This window comes from Fomitiporia mediterranea (assembly GCF_000271605.1).
Source record: "Fomitiporia mediterranea MF3/22 unplaced genomic scaffold FOMMEscaffold_7, whole genome shotgun sequence".
NCBI classification, from domain to species: Eukaryota; Fungi; Basidiomycota; class Agaricomycetes; order Hymenochaetales; family Hymenochaetaceae; genus Fomitiporia; species Fomitiporia mediterranea.
In genome coordinates, this window is record NW_006760392.1 from 2556099 (window position 1) to 2577264 (window position 21166).

General features: G+C 46.5%; 9 protein-coding genes across 9 annotated transcripts; 6 read left to right on the top strand and 3 right to left on the bottom strand.

Annotated features, from left to right (window-relative positions):
* The first annotated feature begins 32 nt into the window (after positions 1 to 32).
* Positions 33 to 2464, top strand: FOMMEDRAFT_141408 (WD40 repeat-like protein). The gene is made up of 11 exons (XM_007267682.1): positions 33 to 80; positions 148 to 400; positions 465 to 840; positions 895 to 1082; positions 1138 to 1427; positions 1480 to 1700; positions 1796 to 1881; positions 1988 to 2053; positions 2143 to 2184; positions 2240 to 2274; positions 2330 to 2464. The coding sequence occupies exons 1-11, from the start codon at positions 61 to 63 to the stop codon at positions 2442 to 2444; spliced, it is 1692 nt and encodes a 563-aa protein (XP_007267744.1). The 5' UTR covers positions 33 to 60; the 3' UTR covers positions 2445 to 2464.
* Positions 2465 to 3080: 616 nt separating this feature from the next.
* FOMMEDRAFT_157546 (uncharacterized protein) lies at positions 3081 to 4476 on the top strand (the record flags this gene model as incomplete). The annotated part of the gene is made up of 2 exons (XM_007267683.1): positions 3081 to 3626; positions 3679 to 4476. 2 exons carry the CDS (start codon positions 3081 to 3083, stop codon positions 4474 to 4476), a joined length of 1344 nt encoding a protein of 447 aa, XP_007267745.1.
* Positions 4477 to 5390: 914 nt separating this feature from the next.
* On the bottom strand, positions 5391 to 5585 carry FOMMEDRAFT_88070 (uncharacterized protein; the record flags this gene model as incomplete). The annotated part of the gene is made up of 1 exon (XM_007267684.1): positions 5391 to 5585. A coding segment is annotated over one exon (195 nt), but the record flags the coding sequence as incomplete, so codon positions are not given.
* Positions 5586 to 6567: 982 nt separating this feature from the next.
* On the top strand, positions 6568 to 7675 carry FOMMEDRAFT_87445 (ADK-domain-containing protein; the record flags this gene model as incomplete). The annotated part of the gene is made up of 4 exons (XM_007267685.1): positions 6568 to 6609; positions 6700 to 6785; positions 6865 to 7040; positions 7137 to 7675. The coding sequence occupies 4 exons, from the start codon at positions 6568 to 6570 to the stop codon at positions 7673 to 7675; spliced, it is 843 nt and encodes a 280-aa protein (XP_007267747.1).
* Positions 7676 to 8122: 447 nt separating this feature from the next.
* FOMMEDRAFT_29373 (uncharacterized protein) lies at positions 8123 to 9907 on the bottom strand (the record flags this gene model as incomplete). The annotated part of the gene is made up of 3 exons (XM_007267686.1): positions 8123 to 9048; positions 9125 to 9337; positions 9412 to 9907. 3 exons carry the CDS (start codon positions 9905 to 9907, stop codon positions 8123 to 8125), a joined length of 1635 nt encoding a protein of 544 aa, XP_007267748.1.
* A 112-nt stretch (positions 9908 to 10019) lies between these two features.
* Positions 10020 to 11172, top strand: FOMMEDRAFT_147337 (IGPD-domain-containing protein). The gene is made up of 5 exons (XM_007267687.1): positions 10020 to 10222; positions 10288 to 10375; positions 10449 to 10546; positions 10664 to 10848; positions 10926 to 11172. Exons 1-5 carry the CDS (start codon positions 10076 to 10078, stop codon positions 11020 to 11022), a joined length of 615 nt encoding a protein of 204 aa, XP_007267749.1. The 5' UTR covers positions 10020 to 10075; the 3' UTR covers positions 11023 to 11172.
* A 16-nt stretch (positions 11173 to 11188) lies between these two features.
* Positions 11189 to 15154, bottom strand: FOMMEDRAFT_109624 (endothelin-converting enzyme 1; the record flags this gene model as incomplete). The annotated part of the gene is made up of 17 exons (XM_007267688.1): positions 11189 to 11351; positions 11415 to 11525; positions 11613 to 11799; positions 11858 to 11865; positions 11924 to 11967; positions 12067 to 12187; positions 12263 to 12317; positions 12421 to 12470; positions 12538 to 12649; positions 12714 to 12844; positions 12914 to 12993; positions 13058 to 13506; positions 13567 to 13871; positions 13924 to 14402; positions 14458 to 14557; positions 14632 to 15047; positions 15109 to 15154. 17 exons carry the CDS (start codon positions 15152 to 15154, stop codon positions 11313 to 11315), a joined length of 2733 nt encoding a protein of 910 aa, XP_007267750.1. The 3' UTR covers positions 11189 to 11312.
* A 345-nt stretch (positions 15155 to 15499) lies between these two features.
* Positions 15500 to 16284, top strand: FOMMEDRAFT_147339 (uncharacterized protein; the record flags this gene model as incomplete). The annotated part of the gene is made up of 4 exons (XM_007267689.1): positions 15500 to 15539; positions 15665 to 15768; positions 15820 to 16008; positions 16082 to 16284. The coding sequence occupies 4 exons, from the start codon at positions 15500 to 15502 to the stop codon at positions 16214 to 16216; spliced, it is 468 nt and encodes a 155-aa protein (XP_007267751.1). The 3' UTR covers positions 16217 to 16284.
* A 490-nt stretch (positions 16285 to 16774) lies between these two features.
* FOMMEDRAFT_157552 (uncharacterized protein) lies at positions 16775 to 20712 on the top strand (the record flags this gene model as incomplete). The annotated part of the gene is made up of 14 exons (XM_007267690.1): positions 16775 to 16824; positions 16881 to 16897; positions 16949 to 17069; positions 17147 to 17283; positions 17334 to 17383; positions 17437 to 17571; positions 17630 to 17680; positions 17726 to 17921; positions 17971 to 18072; positions 18122 to 18198; positions 18256 to 19668; positions 19727 to 20356; positions 20417 to 20614; positions 20683 to 20712. 14 exons carry the CDS (start codon positions 16775 to 16777, stop codon positions 20710 to 20712), a joined length of 3207 nt encoding a protein of 1068 aa, XP_007267752.1.
* Positions 20713 to 21166: the final 454 nt, after the last annotated feature.

Below are 21166 nucleotides of genomic sequence, written 5' to 3' on the forward strand. Positions count from 1 at the left end.
CTTCCCGGCTGCGTCGTGACCCGCAGATCGGACTTAGACCACCACCAAGTAACTTTCACGATGCCGAAATTAACGGAATAGTTCGTCTATCCTTACTTGATTAATTTTTATCTCTAAACACTGACTTTTATTTATGTTGTTAAACAGTGAACTTGAGCGACAGGCTAACATTGCCCGAAACCAAGCACTTCTTGAATCTCTCAATCTCAAGGAGGCAGCGGCGAACCTCGTATCACGGAAACGTGAACTGGAGAAGCAACCCAAAGCAAAGCCTATCCAACCCGCGAAAAGGGTGAAACGGGAGGTGTCTAGTGTTCCTGAACCTAGGCGACAGTCACTTCGTCTGCGAAAGGAAGTTATTGATCCTAATTTGACTCCAGAGGAGAGACGGAAACGAGAGGTGCGTTTACCATTTTCATTTCGATTCAATTCTGAATTTAGTGTTTTGATGACCCATTATATAGGCTGAAGCGGAGAAGAGACGCAAACAAGAAGAGGAAGAACGTCTCGCGGCAGAAGAACGGGCAAGAGAAGCAAAACGTCCCAGACACCATGACCTCGATTTATCAACACTCATGGAACCAGAAGGAGCAACGGAGGGAGAAAAATCCGATCTTAAATCTACTCTACAATCCATAGTGCAGACACCTCAGCCACGCCGGATTGCAGCACGCGACGCTTTCGTTTACGACGATGACGCGAGTGAGAAGGTAGAAATTGAGCGTCTGCGAGAAAGTTTGCAGAAAATGAAAATCGTCAGTCGTGCTAAAGTCACGCAAGACCGAATCTATAGCGCTGCTTTCCACCCGGAGAAATCAAAAGATCTTATATTCTTTGGTGGTATGCAGTTTCAACAGATCGTTTGTGAATCGAAATTAACTCATGGCCTAATAGACAAACACGGGCAACTCGGGATTTGGGATGCAAGAGCCCCTCCTGACGAAGTGAAAGTAGAGGACGGAGACGTGCCAGTTGTTGACGACCGAGAAGGAGGGAAGTATTGGCGCCTGCAGCCGCATTGGCCTGCGACGGCTAAATCCTCTTTATCATGCATAAAGTTTGATCCAGTCGATTCTCACAGCGTAAGAGGCATTAAGAATTCGACCATTACGCCTACTAAGACTATATTATCTGTAGGTCTTCACTAGCGCATACGATTGCACTATCCGCAGTACCGCATTCAATACCGGAATTTCGCGCGAGGTATTTTCTGTGGAAGGCACCCTTATCTGCAGCTTCGATTTACCGCCAAAGGGCCAAGAGATGTGGGTATCGGATGCCGAGGGTGGTTTGTCGCACGTCGATTTACGAGAAGACAAGTCAAAGGCTCGTCGCTGGTACTTGTCGGACCAAAAGATCGGTTGTATTAGTGTCAACCCAACTGATCCGGAAAAGTTGGTGGTTGCGTCGAATAGCAGAAAGTTAACGTACGGAATTTCTCATGTCTAATTCTTCTATGATTATCTAACTCTAAACTAGAATATGGGATGCAAGAAAGCTTGGTGACATGCCGCTTAACTTGCTCAGTAAGGCGGATTATCCACCAGCCTATGAACCCGAACAATTAGAGAAATACAAGCAATCGAAGGGCAAGGACATGTTACTCGGAGAATGGCGGCACAACAAGTCAGTCAGTGCAGCGTACTGGGATCCAAGAGGGAGGAGTATCGTTAGCACGTGTTATGATGACAATCTGCGAAGTGAGTATGCTAAGTCATCCATGCATTGGGACGTGCACCAGCACGCCTACTGTATCACGTTGATTATCGCAGCTGACTATAGCTTTTGTTGATAGTATGGGACGTCGGTGATGAGCTGAACAGAGGAGGCGCATTTCGCTCCTTCAAGCCGTTCTGCAATATCAAACACGACTGTCAGACAGTGAGTCAACAAATCTCGTCGTGTTTAACTGGTTTTACTGCATCGCTTTTACAACGCTTTTTTTTGCTTGTCGAGTTTCCTGATTGTGGCTGACTTTTATCTGTAGGGGAGATGGGTCACTATCTTCAAAGCACAGTGGTCACCTAATCCCGACGCATATCCACACTTCACGGTTTGTTTTTCGTGTTTTTACTCCTCGTCGCGATCGGCTCATCCTATTTGTTCTGCTCTTCTTGCGGGTGTATACTTTCGCTCGGCCAGATCGGTAACATGAAGCATTCCTTGGATATCTTTAGTGGCAAGGTATGTTCTGCCGGGAATTTCTGCGTACCTGGTAGGTAACCAACTATCTCTGCAGGGTGACCTCCTCGTGCGGCTGTATGACAGCCAGAAGTACGTCCCTTTCATTCTTCAAAGTACATGTGCCATTCATAAACCTTGATGCCAGAATATCCGCCACGCAAGCAGTCACCTGCTCTCATCCGAGTATCGTCGAGAGGGCAGCATCTGGAAATGCGAGTGGACGATGCGTGCTATGGGGCCCCGCGGACCTGTCGGAATGACCAGGGTAAAATATCTAAAGAGCTCGCATGCCGTGAAAGTGATGTTCAATCTACGATACGGCCTTACTTATGTTCCACGGCTTTTCCCTTATATAATTGTTTTCGGAAGGTGTTGTCCACAGGGATAAACGGAATTTTATGTTCATTTTCTTGTGTCGATCGCTTCGGCTTGATTGTAATGTTGAACTTTAACTTTAATTGGCTTGATTCGACTTTTCTAGCTTCGGTTACTATGTTGCGAGCCTAGAGCGGGGTACGGGGTGTCCGGCGAGTGCTTCGGGACAAACGCGACGTATAATTGGGGAATAGTGCTAGCTGCATCTTTTGTGCTTCTTCCCCTTGTTTGGCTGAAGGGGCCCTGACGTGACGCGATTGATCCCTTCGAAACTTCACTATGTGCTACTTGGCTGCGAAACATATATCCGTTATTGTTTATCTGCGGAATTTATAAAGCTGAATACGCGCGCGGTCATGCATTACTTGCATAAATCCTCCTGTTCTGTGCTGTCCTCCTATAATCGCTGTTCTGACTGTGTCAGAGTCATCCTAGAGCATTCACGCATTTAACACGTAGCTCAATCTCGTTCAAGTACTCCCGTTTCCTTGAATGCACCACGCCTCACTTCTATACTGACAATGTTCGGCACAAATTTCTCCGGTTCTTTCTGTGGCAATATCCCAAATAATGACGTTGCAACGGCTCGGGGCGATCTTAACGCAATGGTAACGCCTGCGGACAGGCGTTTTAGTTTTGACTTTAACGTCATTGAAGTCGATGACCTTCTCGCTTCGACTTCAAGCCTCACTATCGAGGATGATGCCTGGCTAAAGGCTCTTAGCAGTGATGATTGGGAAACGCAGTTAGGCCTTACGGCATCTCCTCTTATGTCCGACTCTTCATCGCTTTCGACACTTTCGTGTTCCTCTTCGAACTCTGCGTCTGCATCTCCGCAGCCGTCACCTGTCTATGTGTCGCCAGAACTACCGGAAATGCAGCTCTTTCCACCCTTTGATTCCATGTTCAATGATGGTTTTACTTCGACTGGGCTTCAACAAGTGCAATGTCCAAGTGCAAGCACCAGCGGTTCAAGGGCTTTACTCGATCACAATGGCGAGACCTTACAGGAGGACGCACTGAACTGGGATACTAGCCAGCATACTGTTGATGGAATTTGCAAAGCTGTGAGTCATTAACTTGTTTCCTCGGTGTACGTCATAATAATCGGTTACAAAGATGGATTCTAGACAGCATGGCATACCTAATAACGACGCCTTGGAAGGCAATGCTCCAATCGTACATACAGGGGTGCAATTGCAGACCGAAACAGAAGAACCAATACCCTTGCTGGACCGAACATTCAGCCCACGTCGCGCAGCGTCTATTACGAAACGTCGACTAGAAGTGTTATTCAAGGACGAAGAAGTAGATGAAGAAGACGACTTCGGCGGGACCGAAGTACAGCTTTCCAGAAACGCCCGAATACGGAAATCCTCTACGAATATTAATAGCAAAAACAAGACTACGTCGGGAAAACACGCCTCGAAGAAAAGAAGGGTACAGAGTTCGACTAGTATCGATTATGACTCGTTTGATGATACGAGTGACTCGGATTCGGACGAGGAACGAGTAAAGAAGAAGCCAGCGCCTATGTCGTCGCCAAACGCCAGGACTACTTCTACTACTAGACGAATAACCTATACCGACCTCGTATCATCACAGCACCCCATTACCCGTCCATCGATAACAAGTACCTTCATGCTCCCACCATCCGATTGCAGGTCCTGCGTTGGAGGCTTCGCGCGTATTGGTGACCTTATCCGACATCTCAAGGCGTATCATCAAGCACATGATGAAGACAAGGCGCTCGCATGCTCAGGTTGTGGGACACAGTTTTCTAGGAGTGATGCGTTAAGGAGACATCGGGAGAAGGGAACGTGTAAGGGGAAGAAGAGAAAGAGGCGAATGAGGAGGTGGGAAGTAGAGGCCGCTCTTGCGATGCGAACAGAGAGGGCTGAACGTGGCTCGTCATGACCAAAACTTGATATCCAAGAGATATTTCAGTATATGAAATGACGAGTCCGTTGAATTCCGCATGTTCTACTTTTCCATTGTAATCTTTGATTCATACCTTGTAATGAACGTCATGAAGATTTGTTAATACGTAGTCTAAGCATCTGCCCTCATCGAAATGTAATGTCCCGTGACGGCCCCTGTTCGCAAAGTAATCCTTATCTTTATTCTATTGACATAATGGCTCGCTCAGGTTACAGCACGAGGATAACAAGGCAATTTGTAAAAGGGAAGACCAAATGTCCAAAACAGTCATCTATTTTGATGAACAACAGGGACCGACATGGAACCACAAGGTATGCAACTTAACTTAACGTACACCAGTATAACAACAACGCAGACTACGTCTATTGATCAGAATGCATCAGAAGGTACACTGTAATGAGAAAATACTAGTATCATGAAATAACGGCATATATATGATATATCCATGGGCATAACGTACATTGGAAATTCCTCAAAGTAATCTGGATCGAATTGTGGTACAACGGAAAATACCGACAGCATGGAAGAACAAAGGCCTCTCAAGAATGATTCTGTTGAACAATCGATCTTGCTGTTGGTTGGTTACCGAGCAGAGTTTGTCTGTAGAATGATAAATATTATTTATTATTGCTGAAAGATGATGGGCCACTCACCATATGCAATGCATGTTCGGCATACGGTCATTTCGGTCCCGCGGATATCCTTGGATTCTTGGACAGTAGCATAAACAGGTATTTGTGGCATGGTAACGCATGAACTCAACAGATTGTGCAGTTCTAGTAAATGTATAAGATTATCAGACAAACTAACTGTAATTTCCTGGGGTGTGATTCATTTACAATTTCAATAAAAATGTAGTATCTTGAGGACTATAAAACAAAGAAATTGAATTACAAACGTATAGCCAAAGAAAACAATCCGAAATTAAAGAAAGCAAAGTAAATTAAAAATGAAAGGTGAAAATGATAATAAATATTGTGCACCGAAGTGCATTCCACTCTGAAAAGCGTGTCATCCTTGTGCAGGGGCCATGCTAATCTTCTCTGTATCGTTCCAATTTTTTCGTATGTCACCCCGAAGGGGACAACCTTTGTTAGTGGAGAAAAGAGGGTGGCGCGTCGGATTTGCGTTTTTGTGAGTCGCCGGGGTAAGGCGTGGGAACCTACTCAGGCCTAGCACTAAACTTTTGATTTTGCTGGGTTGCATACATGCGAACTTCTTCCGCGATCCCAGGTTGCCTGCCTGGATATGTGCGGATACCATCTGATAGTATCCAAGCAGCTTACTGTGTGTGTGCACCGGAGCTCCATGTTTAAAAATAAAGTATTTTAAGTTGTCTTATGAGACGAAGGATATTTGACTAATGAGGACAATGAGCTGCTTTAAAATATTCTGTTTCCAGAACAGAGTTATTATTTAGACTGGACGATACATTTGCTAGACATCGAAATGTCAATGACACCCATCTGGCCGCGGATGATTGAGGAGAAAGAGCGGGGAAGAAGGGTGATAAAGTTATGAGCCGGTTCCTGTCCGCAAATCTAACATGTGCGGTCCTGTGTTGTTCATTGTACGTAGTAGGACCTCCGCGTCCCGGACCGCTCCGTCGCCTCACTTTCTCTTCGGTGCGTAAATTCACAGTCGTCGCTTTCAACCACGACGAGACTGCTAGTTTGACGAGGGCTAGCCTTGGCGGCGGTAAGTAGCTGCTTGTAATTATACTCGTAATCACAATTTCCGACCACCAAACCCATTCCCCAACGGTTCATTCTGACTAAAAGTCGTCTGACCCTTCACTTGCTCAATTGCTAATCCGTTTGCTACCTACTCCCCGCAGCCGAGTCATCTTTTCCTTCGTCCATCTAGTTTGCTGGAAAGAGGCAAACGATGTCGGCGACGTTATTGCTCAGTCCAGCACGAGGACATAGTTTTCGTTTAACTTTTTCAGTACGGACTTCATCGAGCCGACGTGCATTCTCGGGGACACCAGACCGAACGAAGGCTATACCTTTTACTCTCAACACCAATGCGAACGCAGCTGTTCATAGTGAGCCCGCAGAGGATGGGATGTTACGCATGGTTATGTTCGGCAAACCAGGAGCAGGCAAGGTGAGTTATAAAAATTATTACTTTGACAAGCCTTCTTTTCAACGTGGTATTTCCAATGGCGCTAAATTACTGTAACTTTGTTTAACTTAGGGTACGTTGACAGAACGTCTTGTCAAGAAATTTGACATCGTCTCGATCTCGACGGGTGACCTGCTTCGTCAACATATCGCTCAAAAGTCAGTCAGATCACCTCCCACCCACGCCAATTATACCCTTGCAAACTAAACTTATTAATACATATCGTATTTAATTTAGAACTGAAATTGGGAGACAAGCAAAAGAGATCGTAGCACGAGGGGACCTCCTACCAGACGAGCTAATGCTCCAAATCGCTACGTCGAAGTTGGATTACTTACATGACAAACATTGGATTCTTGACGGCTTCCCGCGAACGATTCGTCAGGGCGACCTTCTTGACACGCATTTACGGTGTGTATTTCACGTGCTATCAAATCTCTCATACATGCTCACCCTTCCTTCCTTCACTCTTTGCTTCGTCTTATATTACTGTTTCACATAATGTAGAGCAGCACGCATGCCATTGACGCTCCTCGTAACCCTAACCGTCCCCGAACCAATCCTCCACGCACGCATCGCAGGGCGTTTCGTCCACCCAGGCTCGGGACGAGTCTACAACACACATTTCAACCCTCCACGTATAGCAGGACACGATGACCTCACAGGCGAACCACTCACCCAACGTCCAGACGATAGACCAGAAGTCTATTCTCGTCGTCTGGCAGCATACGAGCGCGCGACTGCTCCGTTATTAGGATATTATACGCGTCGAGTTGAGGAGGAACGTGCGAGTAGGAGAGGGGGAGTTGGTGGAGGGTTGAAGATCGTGAGCCTTGCAGGGGAGACGAGCGACGAGATGTGGCCTATCCTCGAAAATTCCGTTCGTGAGACGTTCCCTACTGTCCAACCTCGCATACCCGTGGATTCGAAGCTACCGAAGAAGTCCCGCGATGCGGTAGCGACTTTAAGTGCCGCAGCTGCAACGAAGAAGACTGCCAGAGAGGCTGTCGAGGAAGCTGTTGATGGACCTACTGGGAAGAGTGGATGAGGACTCCAAAAAGCATCGGAATTCTACGCATTTTTACTTCATTTCATTTTGTCTGGGCATGACTTTGATTCGATTCATCCCTATGCATTTTTCTCTTCCTCTCATACGGTTCTTTACAAATGACTTCACATGCGACTGGTGCTGGTTTATGGCTTTTATCACTGGTCTCTTCTGTATATTTTTACGTCTCCCGCATTGATGATGATGGTTTACTTCCTTACGTTCCTTTATGATATTCTGTATTTATAGTTAGATAGAGTTCATTATGCTACTCCTGCAGTTTACCAACGAAATAGAGAAACAGTAAGGAAAGGAACGGAGTGGAGATTACAATTTTTCTATTACCAAAACCGAAGTGCCAGTGCATCTCCTGAGAATGCAAGGGTGAGCAGTGGCAATTGGCAATTGGGCAAGTAAACTCCTACAGTCTACCATCCTACCACTGTCCTACCGTCCATACTCCCTAATATCCCTCCTCTTCCCTCTAATCCCCCAAATCCCCCAATTAGTCTTAACCATCACCCTCGGATCAAAATCCGCCACCTCCCACTTCTCACTCCCAAATGCGTTCTCACCAGGTGTAACGACCCAATCGAACTCACCCGCTACACCATCTGCAGTAGCGAGGGACCTAACGTCCCGCTCGACGTCCGCTGGGCTAAAACCCGTGACGAAAATCGCGCATTTGGATTGGAGGAGTAAAGGGAGGGTGCCACCCCATTCTGTTGGTGAAGAGATTTGGAGAGAGGAGCCGGAGGGGGAGGGGAAGCCGAGTCCGGGGGAGAAGAGGAAGAACACATCTGTGTATGGGTCGAGTGAGTCGGAGAGGAGAGGGTGAATTGAGGTGTAGGGTGCTTGGATCCCTGTCATCGAGATTTGTGGCGCGAAGGGGACTGTGTAGGAGGGTGCGCCGTAGAGAGTGACGGAGGACCGTGTGCGTTTGTGTGTTGGTATGGGAGCTGGTGTGGGGGGTTGGTAGATGTTGGGGAGGTAGTTTGGTTTGGTATGTTCTGGAGATGAGGGAGATGTTGATGTTTCCTCGGTTGTTGGTGTCGTTTTAGCAGTAGACTTGGCCGCGATCTCTTCCGACGGAGAAGACGTAGTGCTCTCTACCTCCGCCTCGGTCTTCTTCGTCGTATGTTTAGACCGCATCTTCTCCATCTCCTCCGGTTTCGGCAACGAGACCTGCGGACCGATAAAATGCAAATGTAACGACACCGAGGGGAAGAGCATGCTAAGTTGTTCCCAAACATGCGGCGGAAGGGACGACTCCGCGCGTGCGCCGAGGATAAAGACGCGGAACACGGGTTTTCCGACGCCTGCTTCTTCTGTTTCTGGTGAGCCGAGCGGGACGTGCAATGTAGATCGCAGAGCTAGCGGAAATTTTTATAAAAATACATTAAGTGTTAAACAAAATAATAGAACCGAGGAGTAGATGAATTAACTAACCTGCGAGAGAACGAATCCCCTCGGGAGTGACGCGCTGGTTGCTTAGTGTCAGTCCGCTATTTTGGTGAAGCACCGAGGCGATGGTCATGGGATATGTTAGCAACTTGCTAGCGTGCCTCCGCATACGTTCCGTATCCATCGACGGGAATCCGCGAGTATACCAGAATACATCCCAGTTTGCGAAGGATACGGTTTCGTCATATTCCATAGGTCCTATTATTTTTTAATTTCAGTTTTTTCTCTTCAAGGTATAGACACAGAAAAAAGAGTGATAGAGAAATACATACCGGGTAACTCAAACTCCGTCATCCTCCTTCCACTCCTCAAATCATGTTCATCCTCATTCACCTCACGTAGTCTTCCACAATACCTCTGATGCTCAGTATCCGCGGCCCAATGCTCCTCCGAGCAATGCGTCGGCCATCCGCAATCTGGGCACTCGAAATTCACGTTGTTACGCGTCACATGCGGATGTCCGAGTGCAGCGCTTTTCGCACATACAGGACATGGGGCGAGGTTCTTGATTGCTTCTCCTCGTTGTTGGATAGTGGGGAACGGGGATTTCGAGAATGGATGGAAGAGGTTATCCTGTGATAGAACTTGACGCGGTGGTGGTGATGCAGATTTTTGAGTAGTCGTTGCTTCGGGCTTTGACTTCCTAAGAAGGTTGAGTAGTGTCCGAGTTTGGTCTCTGCGAGAGATGAGGCTGCGTGGGATGCGGTGAGGCCATGTTGCCCGATGCACGAGCAGTTTGGATGACCTCGCGGTAAGAGAACAGGCCATGGCCAATCACGTAAGCGGAATTTCTGCTTGCTTGCTTTCATTTCATATTCAAACTGAGATCGACGCTTGATGGATTTGTTTACCATACTGTAATTAGCACTTGTCTCTCTCGGGACACCAAGAAAGCCCTCATTCAACACTTTGCTCGTCTCTCGAATATAAAGGAAAATGGGTGAAATGGCAGCTCGGACGGCTAGCATATCAAGACAGACGAGTGAGACGTCCATCGAGGTGACGCTCAACCTCGATTGGTCGCCTGAGGCTGGTGCGAAGCAGAATATCGAAGTGTCGACTGGTATCGGGTTCCTCGATCACGTATGTTGTCTATATGCGTTTCTCAATTATATTAATTACATATTTTTATTTTTATTGCTTCTCAGATGTACAACGCCCTTGCGAAACATGGTGGTCTTTGCCTTACGATGAAGTGTAAGGGAGATCTTTGGATCGATGACCACCACACTGCAGATAAGCATTCCTAGCCCTCGTTTCAAAATATTCGGAGGAGCTCGAAATTTATAATTTAATTTGATTTAAATACAGGACAGCGCAATCGCACTCGGAACAGCATTCAAGCAAGCCTTGGGTGAAGTCCGCGGGATAAAGAGGTACGGTACGGGACACGCTCCGCTCGACGAGGTACGTCCTCCCCTACAAGCCTCTTCTCTTCACTTCCCCAAATCTCACCTCACCCTTTTTTTTTCTTCTCTATTCTACATCGAATAAATTAATAATTTACTCTCTTGCTTACTTCAGGCTCTCGCACGCGCCGTAATCGACATCTCCGGCCGCCCCTTCTGCGTAACAGACCTCCAACTCAAACGTGAAAAAATCGGAGACCTATCCACTGAGATGCTCCCTCATGTGTTCCATTCCTTTGCTGTTGCTGCGGGTGTTACGCTTCATGTTGATGTGCTTCGTGGGGAGAATGATCATCATAAGTACGTTTACATGTTTGAGGTTTTGATATGCACGGTTTGCTGAAATTTCTGATTTTGATTCTGTTTTCTTTGGGCAGGGCTGAATCGGCTTTCAAAGCTCTCGCACTTGCGATTCGTCAAGCTATCGAAAGGACGGGAGGAACGGACGTCCCGAGCACCAAAGGTGTCTTATAAAGGCACAAATAAAATAAGTAAAACAGAGAGACGAAGGAAAATCGACTCAGAATCAGATTCATGAAGGAAGGAAACTTTCTTGGATATGTTATACTGTACTTTACCTTATCCTGTAACCAACGAATGTTGAATCAACAATTTCGAACGTGATAGTTATGAGTAACGTCAAAAACGAGTTTAAATAACTATGCAAGGCAATACAGATCACAGACGTAGACGATTTTAACATTCAGTCTCGTATTCCCCAGATCCGTCCGTCATATATATGCAAGCCAATATGATCCAACGTTCTACCAAAATACGCATCGCTGCTCCTTTGGTGGATTCAACTACAGATATACCGAACATCAGTAACGCGCTCATACAAACGAGGAAAATAAATTGAGCCTGACCTTCGTCCCCTCCTTACACTGGAACGCAGCAGCGAACTCAGGAATGTTGGCCAACGTCCCCTCTACACGGTACTTATCCGGCGAATGTGGGTCCGTTCGTACACGTTGCACCTACACGCGAACGATAATCGAATAAACACATCAACATCAGTACAGTATCCTCGTCGAAAGGAAATAAAAAATCGAAAGGAGACGTACAGCTGCAGCAGGCTTGATTAACTGCGCCCAAATTTGTCCGAAACCAATGAAGAAGAGTTGTTCTTGCGTGTAGTTCAGACCTGGTAAGAGAGGTTCGCGGCCTTCTTCGAGGGATGTGTGGAATTGGCCGTGCCAGGCGCGGTAGGATTGGATAAGTCCTGAGTCGCCGATGTTCTCTCCGGATGTCCTAAATCAATTTAGTATGAACGAAGGGTATTAGGTGTAGGGAGATGTCTTGGACGTACAGGTTCCCCTGCACGACCGTATGTTAAAAACTCATGTAAACGTAACGAGAATTATCGGATACTCACGTTGACATGAATCTTTCCACCTTTGCCATCATCAATCGTGTAGTCTAGTACATCCAAACAATATTAGCCGCTATTTTATCCCAGGCGAATTACAGAAAAAAAACCGCGTTGGTTTTGAGATGCTAGAACAAAAGGAGACGCACTAGAATACTGCTCTGAGATACACTTTTGAATCTTATTGAAGCCTTCACTCGTCGCGTTTGTCCACCACTGCTCGAGTTTTCCTTTTTGGTTGTATAGTCGACCAGCAGAGTCGAATGCATGCTAGAAAGTACGAATCAATGGTAAACAAAGTCGATTAGTAGCGACATTACAAGGTATACTGCACGGGGTACGTACAGTGAGTTCGTGTGCCGCTATTGACCCAAATGCACCGTATTGTATATATGCCGGCCTAATCAACAGAAGTTAATTGTTATTAACTCTTGCACCTCAGGTATTCATGCAGAGGAAACGACACGAAAGTCCAATGAGAGACAAGTAGATGGAAGACGTACCACTTGTACGCGAAGAACGGCGGTTGCAAAATGCCTGCTGGGAACACAATCTGTATAGAATAAAAATTAGTAAACCTTCTCAACGTCGTGAAAGGCTTTCCTAAGACTAAAGCTGACCTCGTTTGCAGGCGGGTTAAAGTATGCGTTCACCATGCTTGGTGGCATAAGCCACATCTGCTTGTCGCGTTGCTTCCCAAGCAACTGCCACTTCTTGAATGTTTCGCTGATCCTATTATTCAAAAAAGTATCCAATGATCAGCCAATAATTTAGACAGACAAGCGAGAAGACGTACTGCGCGCTGACCATGCTCTCAAAGAATTCCGCCTTATCGACAATTACGAGGCGATAATACAGTGCGATCGAGCGAGAGGACTCGGTATTGGGTGAGAGCGGGTAGCCAACTTTGACATCAATAGCATCGGCCTAGATAGGTTTGACGAAGTGAAACCCCGAAATTAGATACATTACATCAAACTAATTTGATTAGCTGACTTTCTGAGATGCAGCCTTGGCGGACTCTTTGTCCATCCATTTCAGGTTTTTGAGGGACTCCTTAAAGGTGCTGATAATATCTAAATGGAAATAAAAATAAAAATAAATCAGTCCATCATAAAGCGTTCCAACGAAGAACTTTACCAGTGATAACTTTCGTCCCTTTCGCTTTACTATCACCTCCAAATGCCTGCTCAACGAAGAACCGGCCAGCGGAAAAGCCTAAAGCATCCTCGACCCTCTGAACACACCACTCGCTCCGATCTGGAAGTGAACCTTTCTTAATTCCCTGAAGCACCTCCCTCAGCGCACGATTCGCCTTCCACACTTCTGTGTCGTACCCCAAGAACGGAGCGAGATCAAGTGAAGCGCGCGTCACGAGGTAGGCTTCGACGGTGTCAGCATCTGTGGAAGAGAGGATCTCGGATAGAGACTTCGCGTATGTGGTCGATGTGAGGATGACGCGAGTAGGGAAGTTACGAGGTGTGAATGTGCTAAAGTAGGATGGGAAGTCGATCTGAGGGAGCTGTTCAGCGAGTTCCGAAAAGTCGACGGGGTTGTATGTTGCAACCGGGTCCTGTAATATGATCTCCCTAGATTTGGAGAGAGAATTATGAGTAAGGTTACGTGTGGAAAGAGATAGTAGTACTGACAGGTCAAGAGACGCTTTCGCAACCCGCTTCTCGAATTTCACGACGCTCTTTGCTAGCTTGGCTGCTCTCTCTGTTTTGTTCAAAGGCCGCTTTGCACGGCCATCGTCGTCGTCATCCTCGCCTCCCCAAGGTGGCCACGGCCAGGGCGGCCATACCTTGATTTTCTCGTCGGTTTCGAGTACAAGGACGTCATCTCCCGACGCGGAATACGACGCTGACTCATCCGGAGTATCGTCAAGCGCAAGCAGCATACGCGCTAGTGTATCTTCGTACAGTTTCACAATATCTTTCTCCTTGTAATATTCCTGCAAATCATTTTAGCAACCTTTTGGATATGATGTAAGGCGAGGGACAAACCTTGGAAGGCAAACCGAGATCAGGCTGGAAGAACCAGAGCGTCATAAAGTCTGGGTCTACTCCGACGTCTCCATCAATATCAAAGTTGAAGAGCCCTCCAATCCCGCGAGAGTGAAGATAGGCAATAGCAGAGGTCAGGCCGTATTGTGGATTGTCTTGCTTCTCGGCTTCTTTGCTGTTCTCAAGCTTCTTCCAATTATCGGAGCGATAGAGGTCACGAACAGATTGGACGACGTCTCTCAAAGGTGCATCGCCGCGCTCGTCGACAAGATCTTCGTTCATGCATGACGTGTACAGGTCGCGTAGCTTCGTTAGTGATTCCTCGTCATATTGATCTGACGTGACGCTGGAGATGGAAGCATTGTTCGGAGGGTCGAGAATCTTGCGAAGAATTCGCTTATTTTCATCAGATACGACGTCAAAGGAGCCATAGATCCCTTTTCCGGGTGGGATTTCGGTTCTTGCAAGCCAGCCGCCGTCTAATACCAAACAATTATTCATCTACTTGCTAAACCGGACAAAGCGAGTACTCACTGGCAAACTCGTAGAAGTTCTCGCAAGGATCTTGCGAATTGTCAAGATTCCGAAGAATTGAGGCAGCAAGAATGACACAATCCGGGGATGTGCATAACGTCTATAGTCCAATACGCAATGACCATTAATCAATGTGAGACTGATGACTCTTATTCGCATTCCGCGAGTACGTACCGATCCAGGTTCAGTTGTAGGTAAAGGCGCAGGTATAGTCGTTGGTGATGGCGGGAGTAACGTCGTCACGGTACCTGTCGTCTTTTCCGTTGTCGTCGTTGTGGTAGTAGTAGTTCCATATTGCGTACTTGTAGTAGTAATTGGTACCCCTGGAGCTGGTGTCGGTCGTCTCTCGCTCCTTCCACGGCTCAGCTTATGTTCGGCACCCGCAAACAGTCCAATGAATACAGATGTCAATAGTAATAGCAGCAAGGCGAGAACAAGTAGGATCTTGGTGAGCGTTGTGAGCGGTTCGCGTAGGATGTCGTCTACGTGAGAAGAGAATGATTTGCGTTGTGAACTTCGGGGATGAGATGAGGAGCCATCGAAGGACGTTGAGTATTCTCTCTCTGGGTCACGTAGAAGAGGTGCGTGCTCTATAGTAAACAAATATTAGCGACTAACAATGACGAAAGCAACCGGACTCGGGGACCTGACCTGAATCAGTCGAAGGCCGAGGGTCTCTATAGCCTGGGTCGGCCATAGTCGTTTAAAGAGGCGACGGGGGCTATGATTACGGGTCTTTGAGATACGGATATACGGTCAAGAAGTAAACGATGACTGGCTAGCACGGACTCGGTGCTTGTCCTGCGTGTTCTCGGTCTCCCCACTTGTGGCGGTGCAAAGTTCAATGGCGTCTCCTTTCACAACGTCGATCATCACGTGATACACACTAACTTGAACACGTCGGCGCAACGTTAGCTCTATGAGACGACTCTTGCAATGACAACCGACATTGAACTTGAAGACCTTTCTGAGAAACGAAGACAGATGGAAGATTCCTCTGGTCCGACAAGCTCTGAAACAGATACACACAGTGAGCTACGTGATGGCTCAGTTGCAGCATGGTCTTGGACATCGGCCCTCCTGTACGTCTCTTCTCTCAGTCCTACTCCTCCCTACTAAACAGTCCATCCTGATGTATGACTCTGCAGCTTGAGTTTGTCGGCATCAATTCTGCTGCTCTTTCCGCGCTTTCTCCTCTTCCTCTCAGTCTCTTCGGAGTTCGCCGAGCGAGCCCTCACACCACTCGAGCGATTCCTCGCACTGCATTTCTCATTCTTCCTATATGCTATTTCTATATGTCTCATACTCTATGTGCGTACATTCGCACGTGCTCCAAACATTCCTAATCTCTTGTTTCTATAGATCCCGTCCGACGAAGTGTTCGGGACGCATACACGCCGTCGAGATGCATTGGGTCATCCATTACTCGGCCCACTGACAGGAGCATCCCTCCTCTCCTCCTTTGTCTCATACAACACTAAAGCCATAGGAGCACTCTCATTTGGCGTATTCCTCCTTTCAGGTACGATTGGCCTCTGGGGCCTCTGGGTCGTGCGTGTAAACTGCCCTTGAACTACCTACACGCCATTAACCAGACCTCATATGCTCCATTCTGAAACTCTAGATTCTCTTTGAAGGTCCACCTCGTATCTCAAAAAAGACGGGTGCAGACAAACATACCTCTGCTTTCTTGTTTGGTAATAAGTCTGCTGCGTTTGTGCAGAAGAAAGAATGGAAGAAAGCACAGAAGCAATCATGATTCTATTTGGTAATTTTTCTATTTCATTTGAACATGTACGTTAGTCGTAAATAACGTGTAAATATTTGTGCCCTATTGCAATTTAGGAGTAAGTTCAGTGTTACAAAATATGAAGAAATATAGATAATTAAATTGATTTCAGCCTACAGTGCAAGAAACGGGATTATGTAATCGATGCGATCATGTGCTGGACAGTGGACGCATTAGCCGTAAGCCGACAATAATACCATTGTACTAATCTTCGATGGTCTTCTCAACCTCTTTTTGTCGGCTCTTTGAAGCAGATGATCCAACTACCGTACTTGAACAACAATGTAAATGTTGAAGGTGTAAGGATGAACAAGGCCAAACGAGGAAACAAATGAGGCACGGCAATGGCTTTTGAAGGGACGCACAAGCAGAATAGCACTGCTGGGCACTTTGTTCCGTTCGTTTTACTTGTTCTTCTTCGTCTCTTTCATGCCATACAATCTGCTTTCATGTAGATAAAGTCTTATATACCTAGGAATCCCTACAGAGCTGGTATGTAGGTGCCTTACTCCTCAGTTATATCCTATCATGGCATCAACGCAGGCTGGTCCGAGTTTTGCAGCGAATAATGCGGTTCGGTAAGTGCAGAAGCTGTCTTGGATAAAAATAGACCTGAGGTTAATCGATGATGCAGGTTTCTCTATTTAAAAGGTGAACAAAATCGTCATCATTGTGAGGTGCTCGTTCTGACTGCCTTCTCAGAGATTGTGGTCGACTTCACTCGGTCACGTCCAAACTGCAAGCTTCAAATCGAACTGACAGATGAAAGGAATACGCATTATGAATCAAAGATATTTGGGGAAGCGGAACCACTGCAATGGGAGTGTGGAATATATATATATATAACCTTTACCTATTTATTGCTTTGGTAGCGCTAATTTTTTTGTTTATTTTTTTCAGATACGTGAAATCTCCCAGCATGGCTAGGCTGACGGTTCAAAACGTGGGCCATGCACTGAGAAGGAATTGGACTGCTAAACTGCAGTTGGATTTTGGCGCAACTGATTTCCGTGAGAATAACATGGTTGAGCGAGCTGGTATTTGGTTATGTTTGGAACAATATGTAGACTGCTAACTTCCCGTCCAGCTGTGAAACACGGTATATCCGTCAAGTTTACGTATGAAGTCCCGGGAGAAGTACGGAATCATGATACATGTAACCTGTGAAGGATAGTGACAATAAATTGCAGAACATCAAAATTGCACGATTGCTAGCGGATGAAGCGGTCTCTGCGCTCTCGACGAAGATATCCGTATTGGAGAAGATGGATAAAGTCCTTAAGCATCTCGATCTGCTTGTAAAACTCGGAAAATCCGTATCCGAGGTAGGGATGAAGATCATGTAACGCCTCTTGTAGCTTACCAATCGTAACCTTCAACTAGATAAATCCTATTGCAAAGGCCGCTGCTAGTAGCGTGGAAACCATTTTCAAGGTCTGCAGTAATAATATACATTTACTCTGGCTAATATTATCCTAGAAATTCCAAGAGATTCCGATCTATCATCGCGAGTTTGTGGATATCGTGGACGACATTGTCTTGATAATGCCCCTGTTTGAGCCATTGCACGATCGTATTGAGGATGGAGCAGTTCAGGAAATTCTGGAAAGTTTCACCGAATTTATTTCGCGTTTATCTTGGGACCTGGCGAAGTATTCTTCCGAGACGAAATTCAGTAAGATAGCAAAGCTCCGATTAGCCCGTGACTGACTGCCTTCACATAGAATTCCTGTTACACAACTGGTACAACAGCAAGAAGAATGAAGCCAAGGATTTTCATTCCCGTTTACTCCGATTTTCTAGCTTTTTGACCCTTGGACTTATACGTGAGCTATAAACTTTCAAGGAAGGCTGCCTTTTGCTTATGTAGAGCAGACCAGCAGCAACAGTCAGAAGCAGATAATAGCCTGATCAGGCAGTTGAGACCTCCAGAGAATAGTTCTTTCGACCCTGTTTGTTGCTGCCTCCGGGACACGAGGATGGAGCAATTGCATATTATTGACGAGTAGACTCGTTCAGAAGATCCAAATGACCAGCTCTACTGGATTTATGGCGTTGCAGGTTGTGGGAAGACCTCGGTTGCAGCATCCGTTGCGTCTAGGCTTGAATTATGGAAGTCTCTGTCTGGCTCTTTCTTCTGCAGCAGGGATATTCGTGAACGTAGGGATCCGGTACGGCTTATCCATGCATTAATTTATTTCCTCGCAAGAGCGAGTTTGTCTTTCAAAGAGGCACTACTTCGACTACTCAACGACGATCCCGACCTCCTCGAGAAACCATTGCAGGCCCAAATAAACAAGTTGATTCTGCATCCCTTCGCAAAGCCTTCTCATTGGGGAAAATCACGATCGATCACCATCGTCCTTGACGCGCTGGATGAGTGCGAGGACAGTGGAAGGGTGGCTTCATCTCTCTCTAGGATAATTGAGCGGGTTCCACCTCTCAAAATTATAGTGACCAGCCCGCCTCTTACTGAAATTCAAGAAGGATGGGACGTCCTGGGGCAAGCCGGGAAGTTGACGTCTTGCAATCTGTTCGATGTGAACGCTCATAACGATATCTTACTCTTTACACGCGAGAAATTTAGTAAGAACGTAAACTTGCCCAGTGATTTCACCGAAAGTCAAATTGAGGCCCTTGCACGAAAAGCTTCGGGGTATTTCATATGGGTTACCACCGTTCTGAAGCATGTTGGTAATCAACTCTCGCAGAAGCGCGAGGTGTTGCAACGGATGCTTGTTTCCACACCGTACGAGAAATCCGAGAGAAAGCTCGATATCCTATATCGACAGGTTCTTGACGACGTCTCTAGGGAGGACGAAGATCGCATGGATACAATAAAACTGCTCATCGGGCTTGTGTTTGTAACGTCGAGGAATAGGCCACTTCCAGCAACGGCGTTGCATGCATTTGTTCCCTCCCTGTTCGAGCTGGACGAGCTAAGTCAAACCTTGCAAGAACTGGGTTCGGTAATTACTGCGGAGTCTCAAACGGATGCTATCCGAGTCTGCCATCCATCATTCCTCGACTTTGTTGGTAACCGGGACCGGGCTGGGGTTTATTGGATGGATAGTTCGGTGTTGGATATGAGAATGGCAGAAGGATGTCTCAATATTATGATATCCGGACTAAAATTCAACATTTGTAATTTGGAAACCTCGCATCTTTCGAATATCGAGGTCCACGATCTTGCAGAGCGTATAAACGAATGCATTCCCCAGCAATTACAGTACAGATGCATGTACTGGCTCGATCACCTGTCCAGGTCGCGTGTCGATGCTTGTTGCACAGGATCGATAGAGCAGAAACTGATTCGCGTATTCTGCCAGACGGCACCACTGTATTGGCTAGAAGCATTGAGCCTCATGTCGGAGCTTAAGGCGGCAGTGTCTATTCTTCGAGATTTCCTGAGGCTGCCCAAGGTTCGTCAAATTTCAGCTCCTCGAAACGTTTGATATGCGTATCTCATGATATGTGAAGTACAAAGAGATGAACGATAGTCTGCGCGAAGCAATGGAAGACTTGTATCGTTTCGCGATTGCATTTCATGAACCAATGGCAATCAGCGCTCCGCATGTTTATATTTCGGCCTTACTCTGGGCGCCGTCCAAGTCTGTCATTGCAAGATCACAACACCAAAGCTTCAATAGTAGTCGGTTAGTTTTGGAAGGGCTAGAAGAGCATTGGCCTATTCCGTTGCGGACGTTATCGGTTGGCTCCAAGGTGTACTCGGTGATATATTCTCCAGACGGACTTCGCCTGTTCTCCGGGACATATGATGGTCCCATTCACATCTTGGATGCCGAGACAGGCGCTATCATCGGTGAGCCGCTAAGAGGGCATGTGGGCGACGTTTGGTCCATTACATGTTCCGCAGATGGTCGTCGCATCGTTTCCGGGTCTTATGATACAACCATTCGCATCTGGGATGCTGAGACAGGCGCTGCCATTGGTACTCCACTTCAGGGCCACGAACATATAGTCTGTAGCGTTGCATATTCGCCAGACATGAGTCGCATTGCCTCTGGTTCTTACGACAAAACCATTCGTATTTGGGATGCTCGGACGGGTGATCCCATTGGCAAACCGTTTCGAGGGCATGAATACGGTGTCTGCTCTATTGCATAGTCCCCAGATGGATGCTACATTGTTTCTGGGTCGTATGACAAGACCATCCGCATCTGGGATGCTAAGACGGGTGATCCTATCGATGAACTGCTCCGAGGATACGAACGTGGGCCCTATTCTGTTGCATATTCCCCAGACGGGCGTCGCATTGTTGCCGGGTTTTCTAACGGGGCTATACGCGTCTGGAACACTGAGACGGGTACTCCAATTGGTGAACCACTTCAAGGACACGAAGATGGTGTTTGTTGTGTTGAATATTCTCCCAACAGAAGCTGCATTTGTCTCTAGTTCTATTATGAGATGATTAGTTCATCAACGGACGAACCACGAGACAATGACTTCATAATGTCTCAGTTAGAATACATACAATATAAGGATGAGAGACACTGAGCAGTCAATTGTGACCTCACCCCTTGTCTATGTATGCCCCCCTTAAGTTTTCCCTCTTAACAGGTTATGAGCCTTGAGCTCCCTGTATACATGCATCCACTGTACACTCTAAACTCTTTACTTGCATACATTTGCACACATTCATATCATGGTTCCCCTATGTACAGATACACACTGTAAACCAGCTGATGTACCTAAATACTTTAGTCAAAACATTACAATGCTTAAGACTGAAGCAAACTACAAGATGTGGTACTACTACATTGTTTCTAGTATTACAGCTACATACTTTAAACACTTACTAAAGGATGAACTACAGAACAAAGCTGAGAGAGAGATGGCTAAGGCTATTCATGTATACATAGTTAATAACATTACTGACACAATATTGGCAAACTATAT

Bases quoted from the DNA above. Each gene is read 5' to 3' on its own strand.
- FOMMEDRAFT_147337 (XM_007267687.1), top strand. From the start codon at position 10,076: ATGGGTGAAATGGCAGCTCGGACGGCTAGCATATCAAGACAGACGAGT. The intron at 10,223-10,287 runs GTATGTTGTCTA...ATTGCTTCTCAG, and splicing joins GTATCGGGTTCCTCGATCAC to ATGTACAACGCCCTTGCGAA. The intron at 10,849-10,925 runs GTACGTTTACAT...TTCTTTGGGCAG, and splicing joins GGGGAGAATGATCATCATAA to GGCTGAATCGGCTTTCAAAG.
- FOMMEDRAFT_141408 (XM_007267682.1), top strand. From the start codon at position 61: ATGCCGAAATTAACGGAATA. The intron at 81-147 runs GTTCGTCTATCC...GTTGTTAAACAG, and splicing joins ATGCCGAAATTAACGGAATA to TGAACTTGAGCGACAGGCTA. The intron at 1,882-1,987 runs GTGAGTCAACAA...TTTTATCTGTAG, and splicing joins TCAAACACGACTGTCAGACA to GGGAGATGGGTCACTATCTT.